The sequence below is a fragment of the Syngnathoides biaculeatus genome, chromosome 14 (assembly GCF_019802595.1).
Source record: "Syngnathoides biaculeatus isolate LvHL_M chromosome 14, ASM1980259v1, whole genome shotgun sequence".
Lineage (NCBI taxonomy): Eukaryota > Metazoa > Chordata > Actinopteri > Syngnathiformes > Syngnathidae > Syngnathoides > Syngnathoides biaculeatus.
In genome coordinates this window covers 5,080,721-5,093,394 of record NC_084653.1, presented here as the reverse complement: position 1 = coordinate 5,093,394, position 12,674 = coordinate 5,080,721, and the positions used below count along the sequence as shown (strand labels likewise).

The window sequence follows — 12,674 nt, the reverse complement described above, 5'->3', positions numbered from 1 at the left end:
TGTTTGCAATTAGTGAGGTGAAACATTTCTACAGTTTTTCATCATGTTTGCACACACTGCAGCAGAGATTTTGGCTTTTTCCTTCACACAGATCTTATCTAGATCAGATGGGTTTCTGGGATGTTGCTGTAAAACATGGGAGTTTGAGCTCCCTCCAAAGATTTTCTATTGGAATTAGGCTTGGAGACTGGCTAGGCCACTCCAAAACCTTGATATGCTTGGTTATCCTGGCTGCGTGGTTAGGGTCATTGTCATTTTAGAGAGCCAGCCACGACCCATCTTCAGTCTTCTTACTGAGACAAAGAGGTTGTTGCCCAAAATCTTGCCATACAGCGTTCCAGTCATTGTTTCCTTAATACAGTGCAGTCGTCCTGTCCCATGTACAGAAAAACACCCCCAAACTATGATGCTTCCACTCCTATGCTTCGCAGTAGGGAGGGTGTTTTTGGGATGGTATTCTTCATTCTTCCTCCTACAAACACGGCAAGTGGGATGAAGACCAAAAAGTTACATTTTTGACTCACTTGATCGCATAAACTATCTACCATGACTCCCCTGGATCATCCAATTGTCATGGCAAACTTAAGATGGGCCTGGACGTGCGCAAGGACGATTAAAAATTGGTCTGATGTTTGACTTGCAACAAAATCAGGCTGTACCCCACTTCTTGCTGGAAGTCAACTGGGATAGCTGAGCTTGCCGCAGATTCTAATCAGAACAAAAACTCTAGAAAATATCTGGTTGGATATTTTCCAATGGACACGGAGACATGCAACACTGAGAACACAGTGAAGTTTATTGATCAACCCACAATATCGATATAAGGCACTTTTTTCTTATATTTTTGCATTAAGATTTGAGTCTGATGAAAATCTTATACCTTGATTAATTTTGTTTTTCAAGGGTGAGACACTAAATAGGTTTTTTTTGGATATCGTCACTGTCCAATAAAGATAATGTTTGTAATCTATAATTTTTATTTTTCTATTTTGTCCAAAGCACAAATAAAATTTTTCAGTTACAGGTTCATGCATAGCTACAATTGGTAGCGCTGACAGAACACAGGGGACATTGTGGATGCAAGTTTGTTGTTGATCAAAGAGCAACAATGGCAATAGTATTGTTGGTGGTTCAACACTTTGGTGTAATAGAATATCTCTTAGGATCGCAGAAAAAAATGAACAAATGAAATCAATGAATGAATTCCATTTATTGTCATTATACAAGGTAAAAATAAATAAAAAGGGGAATAAAAATCCATCCACTTTCTGAGCCACTTATCCTCACTATGGCCGCATGTGTGTTGGAGTCTATCCAAGCTATTTTCGGGCAGGAGGAGGTTACACCCTGAACTGGTTGCCAGTCAATTGCAGGGCACATGGAGACATAACAGTCGCACTGACAATCACGCCAAGGGGCAATCTAGAGATGCCAATTAATGCACGCTTTCAGGATGTGGGAGGAAAATATCCAGAGTGCCCGGAGAAAACCCATGCAGGCACGGGGAGAAGATGCAAACTCCATTCAGGGGGAGGCTGGGATTTGAACCCCAGTTCTCAGAACTGTGAGGTTAACACTCTCACCAGTCACTCTACGGTGCCAAGAGAATAAAAATAAATGATAAAAATAAGTAAAAAATACATTCAATTACATGAATAAAATAGAATGCATAAAATGTAATGCTCAAGATTTTGAAATCAGTGTGCCTTCACATTAATCGCGTGGCTAGAGGAAAGATGAGTGTTCAGGGGCCTGGCAGCACTCAGGGAAAAAATCCTCAGTCTGTTCGTCCTTGCTTTTGCGCATCTGTAGTCCAACGCTCTAAAGCCTAACCTTTCTAGATGGTAGGAGCTCAAACATTTGAGAACCGGGGTGTCTAGTGTCCTTAATAATGTTCAGAGGTCTGCTAAGGCACCAACAGGAGTAACTGTCTGACACGTAGGGGAGAGGGTAGCCAATCCTCTTCTGTGCTGCTTTAATTGTCCTCAGAAGTCTGGCTCTGTCTGTCTTAGTGCAGCTCCCATTCCAGATGCAGACACAGTATGTTAGCAGGCTCTCAATGGACAAGCGGTAGAATGCCAGGCAAAACTTTGTGTCCAGGGTGTTTCTCCTGAGGACTCTCAGGAAATTGGAGACGTTGTTTAACCTTCTTGATGACCACTGAGATGTTGTCTGTCCAGGCAAGGTTCTCAGAGATCAGAACTCCTAGGAACCTGTATGTGCGGACTCTCTCCAATCACTCGCTGTTGATGAATAGCAGAGCTGGTTCAGTTCTGTTCCTCCTGAAGTCTACAATGATCTCCTTTGATTTTGTAGTGTTCAGTGCCAGACTGTTATCGTAAGCACCAGGTTGTGATCTTCTGGACCTCCTCTCTGCGGGGTGCCTGATCTTCCTTTCCTTATTTTTGTGGACTGCGCTGCAGTTGCAGTTGTAGAGACAGTACAGGAGGGTGCTCAGCATGCTGCCCTGTGGTAAGCTGATGCTCAGTGTGCGGGTGGAGGAAAGGTGGGAGCCGATTCCAGAATTTAACAAAATATGTTTTCATTTCTATATTTTTGGTGTCCAACGCAATCAGGAATCTTTATATTTTGTAATTTTTTTTAAATCAGTGGAAAGTCATGTTTTTCAGCAGCGATATCATGAAAGAAAGTGGGAGACATTTTTTTAGTCGGGGGTATTATATATGGAGGGATTTGGATTTCTAGAGACTGTAACACTATGGCTAGTTGGAATTGGAATATGAATTTTTTTATGTAACAGACAATTCTGCCTTGAATATAAAGGAGTGATTGGAGCGTCACCTTGGTTACATGAAGATCCAGCGTAGGCTGACTGAGAACAATCACATGTGTAGCCATTGCTCTTCTCGATGCAGCGTCCCCTGTTATGGCACAGGCTGCTGGATCCACTGCAGTACCCGGGGCACCCAGCACTCACGCCCGGTGTCACTTTGGCCCGTTCCTCCAGGTCGAAGTTCTGCCCATTTACCATCAGACTCCTCATGCAGCCCAAGAAGCCCCGCTGCAGTGATGTCGTTCCGCCTGCGATGACAGCGATTTAGCCGCCGCATGTCGTGACAAATTAACTGCTTAATTTTATGGTACGTTACTATGGATTAACTTAATTAACTGCAGGAGAGTGGAACATTCATGAATGTATTTGAAATGCTGCCTCATTATCTCGTCTTAAACTGGCCCATTCTAAATCAATTGGCTTCTCACTCTGACAAATAAAATATCTGTAGTTTTGCCCAAGTTACAGAGGCCCAACAAAATCTCCTATGAGTACCTTGGAAGACAATTTGGACAGAACCTACAATCATGGATTTCACCAAACCTCAAATGATAGACGTTTGACCTTTTACACCTAGACTGACTTACTGGACCAAGGCCAATGACATTTAGCACTACGCTAACTGTGTGTGCATCCCAAGCGGTCAGAGGCTCAGAGTAGCACCAAGTGAATAGACAGCATAAAGAAGTATTTGTATTTCTCCAAAACGGAGTGACCACGGGCCATAACCATGCTAGGTGTATTGAAATGATGTTTATGATACAGCATGTACATGTATTAATTAATGTTGAATGTGAATTATGGAAAGAACAAAAGCATTTTTCAGTGTATAGAATATGTATACAGTTAACTGATATTTAGTTTAATATTTACAGGCATCCTCGAGCAGTCATATTTACAAACATTTCTACTCTTTAGACGGAGTAGCCTTTGATTGATTCAGCCCCCCTAAAAAACATTGGTATGCATGAGATCTCAAAATGTGGCTTTACGTACATTGAGAATAGAAGGGGCTGTAAACCCCCTTGTTGAATATAAAGTGTGTGCGGTGCTTAAAGGGCCACTGTCATGAAATAGATGCTTTTTAGTATGTTATCAATGAAGAAACGGCAGCCAATACGGGCCTAAGAGTTTTTTCACCACAAAACGTGATTTTGACGTATAAAGCTTTTTGTAACTCCTGCCATGAAAATCGTCTCGAGAGATTTGTTTTCGAGAAGAAGCAGGATGTGACGTAACGGACAGAAGCGCCCCCAAGTGGACTCACTTGTTTCCATTAGTTTTACCCCCTGGAAGGTAGCTCGTTGTTCTATTGTGTTAGCCAAAATGCCGGCTGGTTGCATTGCTGGATATTGCTTGAACACTCGGGAGGATGGATTTACCTTTCATAAGATTGCAAGGTTCGACGTGAAAAATGGATTGCACGGGTGCAGAGGACGAAAGCTTCGTGGGTTCCAAATGACAGGAGGAGTGTATAGAGCTACTAAAAAAAAAAAATAGTTTGGGGCGGACCACGTAATCGGTCTCTCATAACATAACATAAGATCCGCGTATGAAATGTGTCAATGTGCAGGTCGGACGGCGTCGGGCTGCTGTGTTGCTTCGCCAGCGAAGGCTGCGCTTCTGGCTTGCGGACGGCGGTGGCTCTGAAGAACGCAGCACCAAAGTCTCACTCAGCTGCGTGAGATGACAACCTAGTAGAGCGCCTTGGCTTGATGGCGTTGTTCATCGCGTACTGCGGCGGCTATGAACAACCTCCTAAAGCAGCACGTCCCAGATCCATTATAAGCCAGCATGGCGCCGAAAATGAGCCACACCGGCTGAGGCGCCGCGTGGGGCTTGCGGAGGCTCTGAAGAACGCAGCCGACAATGCCTCACCCAGCCCCGTGCGGCAAAATTGCAGTAAAGTGCCCCGGCTTGATGGTGTTTTTCATCGCGTACTGGGGCGGCTATGAACAACCCACTAAAGCAGCACGGCTCGGCTCTGTGATAAGCCACCTCGGCGCCGAAAATGAGCCACACCGGCCGGCTGCGATGAGCCGCGATGGCTCATCTCCGCCGTGGAACTGGATCGGACGGGGAGGCAGTTTGGCCGTGATTGCATATCATCTGAATATGGCTCAAAACAATCGTGAAATATTGCCCCGGTAACTTCACTCGGTTTTGTGGTGTTCTTTTCGAAAAGAGCTTCCATGTCAGAAGGGGCGTGTTCGTCTCCCATAGTCGGGTGCAGCGCGTGTTTTCATTGGCGAATGTCCAGGTGACGTCACGGACAAAGGATGCAGCCAATATGGCGACCACTTGGATGTCGTTGAATGACACTTCTGCAACTTTGGGCATGGATGATGCGCTCTCCGCTCACATTCATTTTTTCGTATAGACATTGAAGTGAATGTTATATGTATTTTTCATTACAATATCTATTTTAGAATGTTCATAGGGATGACGCTTGACCTTTAACTTGTACAGGGTGTGAATGTAATTTTTTTTATTAGATGCATTTGGAAAGGAAAAAGTAATAATTATTAAAGTCATAATTATTTACAACAGTCAAAAGAGCGAGAGGAAGACTAAAGAAAAGGTTGATGGATGTTGTGAGGGAGGACATGAGGACAGTGAATTTTTTTTTTCTTGAAAGAAAAAAAAAAATTACATGGTAACAATGGGCGGCATAGTGGTGCAGCTGTAGAGATTGGCCTCACAGTTCTGAGGAATGGGGTTGAAATCCCGGCCCCAGTTGTGTGGAGTTTGCATGTTCTCCCCGTGCCTGATGATGGGGTGCAGATGACCAGTGACGATGGTGACCCTTTTTTTTTAAGTGACACGTTAATCATGACAAATTTTTTTAGAGGGTTTTTCCAAAAAATACCACCATCAACGATTAGAGTATCTTGTTTTTTGTCCATGTTGATTTTCCAAGCTGCTTATCTTCACAAGGATGCCTCTAAACTCATGACAAAGGACCACCCTGATTATTACTCATTATTATATTTTAGTTTAGGGTTTTTAATTATTATTATTATTATTATTATAACACAAACCAAATTCCAATCAGGTTGGGACATTGTGTTAAACAAATAAAAACAATGCATACATTTATCCATCCGTCCATTTCCATAGCCACTTATCCTCACAAGGTTCATGGGCATGCAAGTGCCTATCCCAGCTGTCATCGGGCAGGACACCCTGAGCTGGTTGACAGCCAATCACAGGGCACATGGAGACAGACCACCACACTCACAATCACACCTTGTGGCAATTTAGAGTCTCCAATCAATGGATATTTTTGGGATGTGGGAGGATGCCTGGAGAAAACCCATGCAGGCATAAGGAGAGCATGCAAACTCCACAAAGGCAGGGCTGGGATTTGAACCCCGGCCTTAGAACTGTGAGGCCAACGCTTTACAGCTGTCCCACTGTGCTGCCTGTCTTTGTAGTTATTCAATTAAATACAGGTTGAACATTATTTGCAAATCATTGTGTTTTGCTTCATGTTAACACAGCGCCCCATCTTCGTTGGAATTTGGTTTGAAATCCTTTTCTTTCTTGTTTCTTTTCAATTATTTTTCTGTCTGTGATGTGGATCACAGACATGGTGATACCATCATGGTTTACGTTTTGATCCACATTGTGTTTGTTTTTGTTTAATGTTTTCCTATCTTGTGTGCTCATTTATTTAGTTGTGTCTACCTGTTCTTCTCAACCTTCTACCTTGTGTCGAGCAATCGGCTCCCTCGAGCCACTTGTGTATTGTCTGTATTGTTTGTATTTATTTCAGTTTTTTTTTAGTTCTTGTCAGTTCATTGTCACGTTGTAGTTTCACCAGTCATGTCTTGTTCACGGTCTCTTTGTTACTTTATCAGTTTTGTGACTTTATTCAGATAGCTTTTTCCATGATCTGGTTTGCCTTTGATTTGGAATAAAATTTGATTTATGAGAGTTCTGCCTTGCCTCCCTGCACTTGGGTCTTTCATATTTTGCTTTTCCTTCCTTGCCTTCAAAAAACCAAGACATAGCACTTACACTAAACTATTACAGATTAATTCACTTCAAATGTACTGTACCTAAAAGCTATATCAGTCACTCACATTTGAAAAATGTACAGGTGTGGTTTGTCATGCCCGCAGATATAAAGTTACGGGTGTGGTCCACCAGTTATGCCCGCAGATACAAGGTTGCGGGTGTGTATTCTGTTTATAATTATGACTGTACCCTTTTAAGAGCGGAGTCAGGTAAAGTAGGAAGTAGAAGTAGGCTGAACAGCAGCTTTTTGTTAGAGACCGTGTGCTTCAGTGTTAAAAAAAAGAGAAAAAAAGAGGTTCAGGCTGTGGTTCTCTGCGATGGATCGGTTTTCATGTGGGCTGAGTGTGCAACAAGTTCGCAATTGCGCAGTGGCGCAGCTTAGAGGGAACATTGGTCAAGACTATACAAAATAAGCGACATCTTTCCATATCTATGTATTTCTATTCGTAAGAAATTTTACGGGCGTGATTTTTCGTGCTCGACTTTGCAGATTTCCGAGTGCGCACAGGCGCATATGCAGCCGTCAAATCACAGTGACTGCAATATACTGTACAACTAAACGGTACTTAAATTTAATGAATGATGATAATGACTGGATTTTTTTTACAAATGTTTGAAAAGGCTGTTTGCATGGCCAAATGCTTCATTCTGTTTGATTGTCTCTTGTGTTTTAGTGTTGCAATTTTTATTTGTATTTTATCCAGTGTGTCTTTCGCGTAGAGCAAGTGGTACTTGTACCACACTTTGAGAATCACCAATGTTTTTCACCAATGATGTTTACACCATTCAAGGCAAAAGCACAACTGAGTGTTCCATGTGGATTTATTTCACAGTTTGAGAAATTAAGATTAAAGATTAAAATCTTTACTCATGAATTGATTTGCATGGACAGGGTCAAATTTTATAACTCAGCTGTGTAAGAGAGTGGGCATACCTACGAAAAGCTGGCTGCTGATCTTTAAGGGCAGCTGATGGTCTGCGGGAGCTGACAGGAAGCGTGGAGGAAGCTGGTCGACCTGCAACGAGGCTTCCTTGACATTGTGCTCAGCCTTCACGTAGTGCCATTGCCTGTCGTTCAGCAGTACGTGCGACTTGATGGATAGGACCACCGCGCCACTTCCAACATCGAAGGAAAACGACACCATGGATGGAGCTGACGGGCCACAAATGCGCACGAACACACCCACACACACACAGACACAATAGGATGAACAAGAGTTGGCTGAGTATTCTGCATTCAACACAGCAGTGCAATCCCCTCGCTCAGGTTTGTCGACAAACCTCCGCTGTAATCAACAGTAAATAACACCACCTCCACTACAACAATCCACAAGAGCACATGCTTTTGAATAAAAATGCACCATGAACTCGGGTTGCTGGCAGACAAGTACAAGATTCACAGAGCCCCGAGTGCATTCTTTCATTATTTACATACATTTTCATAGCAGATTGCATTACCCTCAAAGAAGGCTTCTAATATTCTAAAGCTCTTGCTGGCTTTGTATGCCTTTATCGAGGTCAAATTCAAGTACTTTCAACATTTTTTACCCATTCAGCTGAGGTATATTATACATTTATACATGCACGCACGCACACACACACACGCATGTGTATATAATGTATGGGAAATTTTGGGCTGGTTTCTGAACAGTGGTCTAATTTTTGGGATTCCTGAGTTTGTGACTTTTATGAGCTGGAAGCCCAAATTATGTAAAAACAAATAAATGGATACTAGAAGATGCTTAAACGAGCAAATTTATGAACGTTTACCTTTTCAAATGGAATTATGTAAATAAACAAAATGGTTCATGAAATTCGGAATGGAATTTCGTTTTACAGGAGTAGAATATTCCTTTTGCCTTAAAGAATGATTTTATATTAAAAAAATAAAAAAATATACAATTGAAATTTAAATATCATAATATTATATATATATAATATATAAATATCATAATTTTTGGGATTCCTGAGTTTGTGACTTTTATGAGCTGGAAGCCCAAATTATGTAAAAACAAATAAATGGATACTAGAAGATGCTTAAACGAGAAAATTTATGAACGTTTACCTTTTCAAATGGAATTATGTAAATAAACAAAATGGTTCATGAATTCGGAATGGAATTTCGTTTTACAGGAGTAGAATATTCCTTTTGCCTTAAAGAATGATTTTATATTAAAAAAATATACAATTGAAATTAAATATCATATCAAGAAAAGGTTTCTCTCTCTCTCTCTCCTCTCTCTCTCTATATATATATATATATTATATATATATATATATATATATATATATATATGTATGTATGTGTATATACAGTATTTATGCACATTACGTAAATAGTAGAGCAGATACAAGTGTTGTTAGTTTTGTTATAATGAAAGACCGATATAGGTGATATGTAGGCTGTATAGTATGTATATTAATAAATGTGTAGACGACTGCATATCATTTTTCTTCAAAGCAATGGAATACAGATTTGACCTAAATGTTAATAACCCTGACTGATTGTGCCTGGCAGGGTAGAACAGAAATATATTTATAATATAAATTGAGAAATAAATTAATGGATAGTAAATTAATGATTGCATGAATAAGAATGAAAGAATGAAATTAAAAAATAATATCTATCAGACCACTTATCTTCACATGTAATTTATCTGGAAATTGAATAAAAAATTTTAATGCAGCATTAAAATACAAATAAAAATTAACTGTTATAATAATAGTCATGATAATCACAATTTAAATTTAATAATACAAATCCTTTATCTGAAAATGTTAATCTTAATTTCTAAGAGGCACCATGAAAATGAAATCAACAATTTCAAGCCTGTGTTTCTTCATTGCAAAAATATGGGACATTTTATTATATGCAAACAATGCATCACTATGGGGGCACAAGCCAATGCAATCTGTAGGCTGGTCCCAAGCCCGGATAAATGCAGAGGGTTGTGTCAGGAAGGGCATCCGGCGTAAAAACTGTGCAAAACAAATATGAGCATTCGTCTAAAGAATCCCATAGGGGATCGGTCGTGGCCCGGGTGAACAACGCCTGCCCACAGCACCGCTAACCTGCAGGGCATCAGTGGAAATTCAGCTATTGTGGGTCGAAGACAAAGAAGAGGAGGAAACCAGATTTGTCATCTGAAGAAGAAGAGGAATGCACAGAGCCTACAACTGAGTGGAGGGACTATGAATGTTGGGACTATGACAGGAAAAGCTCAGGTGTTGGTTGACATGATTAGGAGAAAATTTGATATATTGTGCATCCAAGAGAGCAGGTGGAAATGTAGTGAGGCAACAAATTTAGGAGCAGGGTTTAAATTATTCTACCACTGAGTAGATGGGAAGATAAATGGAGTAGGGATTATTTTAAAGGAAGAGCTGGCTAAGAATGTCTTGGGGTGAAAAGAGTATCAAATCGAGTGATGAGACTGAAATTTTAAATTCAGGGTGTTATGTATAATATGGTTAGCGTCTATGCCCCACAGGTAGGATGTGACCTACAGATGAAAGACAAATTCTGGAAGGAACTAGATTAAATAGTTCTGAGCATCCTAGACAGAGAGAGAGTTGTGATAGGTGCAGATTGTAATGGATATGTTGGTGAAGAAAACAGGGGCGATGAAGAAGTGATGGGTAAGTACGGCATCCAGGAAAGGAACTTTGCGGGACAGATGATGGTGGACTTTACAAAAAGGATGGAGATGGCTGTAGTGAACACTTATTTCCAGAAAAGGGAGGAACATATAGTGACCGACAAGAGCGGAGGTAGAAGCACGCAGGTGGATAATATTTTGTGCAGACGATGTAATCTGAAGGAGGGTACTGACTGTAAGGTAGTGATGGAGGTGAGTGTAGCTCGACAGCATAGGATGGTGCTGTGTAGGATGACTCTGGTGGTGGGTAGGAAGATTGCGAAGACAAAGGTAGAACAGAGAACCATGTGGTGGAAGCTGAGAAAGGAAGAATGTTGTGCGGCCTTTCCGAAAGAGGTGAGACAGGCTCTCAATGGACAGCAGAAGCTCCCGGAAAACTGGACTACGACAGCCAAGGTGATCAGAAAGACAGGCAGGAGAGTACTTGGGGTGTCTTCTGGTAGGAAAGGGGAGAAGGAGACTTGGTGGTGGAACCCCAAAATACAGGAAGTCATACAAGGAAAGAAGTTAGCGAAGAAGAAATGGGACACTGAGAAAACTGAGGAGTACATTGAGATGCGATGCAGGGCAAAGGTAGAGGTGGCAAAGCCTAAACAAGAGGCATATGATGACATGAACACCAGGTTGGACACAAAAGAAGAAGAAAAGGATCTCTACAGGTTGGCCAGACAGAGGGATAGAGATGGGAAGGATGTGCAGCAGGTAAGTGTGATTAAGGATAGAGATGGAAATGTGTTGACTGGTGCCAGTAGTGTGCTAAATAGATCAAGAGAATACTTTGAGAAGTTGATGAATGAAGAAAATGAGAGAGAAGGAAGAGCAGAAGAGGCAAGTGTAGAAAATCAGAGAGAAGGAAGAGGAGAAGAGGCAAGTGTGAAGGATCAGGAAGTGGCAATGATTAGTAAGGGGGAAGTTAGAAAGGCACTACAAAGGATGAAAAATGGAAATGCATTTGGTCCTGATGACATACCGGTGGAGGTATGGAAGCAATTTGGAGATATGGCTGTGGAGTTTTTGACCAACTTATTCAACAGAATACTTGCGGGCAAAAAGATGTCTGAGGAATGGAGGAAAAGTGTACTAGTTCCCATTTTTAAGAACAAAGGCGATGTCCAGAGCTGTGGGAATTACAGAGGAATAAAGTTAATGAGCCACACAATGAAGTTTTGGGAAAGAGTAGTGGAGGGTAGACTCAGGAAAGAAGTAAGTATCTGTGAGCAACAGTATGGTTTCATGCCTAGAAAGAGTACCACAGACGCATTATTCGCCTTGAGGATGCTAGTGGAAAAGTACAGACAAGGTCAGAAGGAGCTACATTGTGTTTTTGTGGATCTCGAGAAAGCCTATGACAGAGTACCAAGAGAGGAACCGTGGTACTGCATGCGTAAGTCTGGTGTGGCAGAGAAACATGTTAGAATAGTACAGGACACGTATGATGGCAGCAGAACAATGGTGAGGTATGCCATTGGTGTGTCAGAAGAATTTAAGTTGGAGGTGGGACTGCATCAGGGATCAGCTCTGAGCCCCTTCCTGTTTGCAGTAGTAATGGATAGGCTGACAGACTAGGTTAGACTGGAATCCCCTTGGACCATAATGTTCGCAGATGATAATATGATATGCAGTGAAAGCAGGGAGCAGGCAGAGGAACAATTAGAAAGATGGAGACATCCACTGGAAAGGAGAGGAATGAAGATTAGCCAAAGTAAAACAGAGTATATGTGCGTAAATGAGAGGGGTGGAGGGGGCTGAGTGAGGCTACAAGGAGAAAAGATAGCACGGTTGGACAACTTCAAATATTTAGGGTCAACAATCCAGAGCAACGGTGAGTGCAGTAAGGAAGTGAAGAAACAGGTCTAAGCAGATTGAAACAGCTGGCGAAAGGTGTCTGGTGTGTTATGTGACAGAAGAGTCTCTGCTCGGATGAAGGGCAAAGTTTACAAAACAGTGGTGAGGCCAGCCATGATGTACGGATTAGAGACGGTGGCACTGAAGAAACAACAGGAAGCAGATCTGGAGGTGGCAGAAATGAAGATATTTAGGTTCTCGCTCGGAGTGACCAGGTTGGATAGGATTAGAAATGAAATGAAATAATTAGAGGGACAGCCAAAGTTGGATGTTTTGGAGACGAGGTTCGAGAGAGCAGACTTCGATTGTTTGGACATGTCCAGAGGTGAGAAAGTGAGTATATGAGTAGAAGG

The 12,674-nt window shown here is 41.7% G+C and overlaps 1 protein-coding gene across 4 annotated transcripts in view; it reads right to left on the bottom strand.

The window, feature by feature from the left end:
• The window catches only part of LOC133512158 (contactin-associated protein-like 5), a 219,008-nt gene that overhangs the window by 36,269 nt on the left and 170,065 nt on the right, over positions 1 to 12,674 (bottom strand). For 3 of the 4 annotated variants that reach the window (XM_061841507.1, XM_061841510.1, XM_061841509.1), the window contains 2 exons: positions 7,752 to 7,970; positions 2,803 to 3,042 (listed from right to left, as the gene is read on the bottom strand). In XM_061841507.1, coding sequence (XP_061697491.1) covers positions 2,803 to 3,042; positions 7,752 to 7,970 — 459 coding nt within the window. The remainder of the gene's footprint in view (positions 1 to 2,802; positions 3,043 to 7,751; positions 7,971 to 12,674) is intronic. The other variant, XM_061841508.1, reaches the window with a different exon arrangement.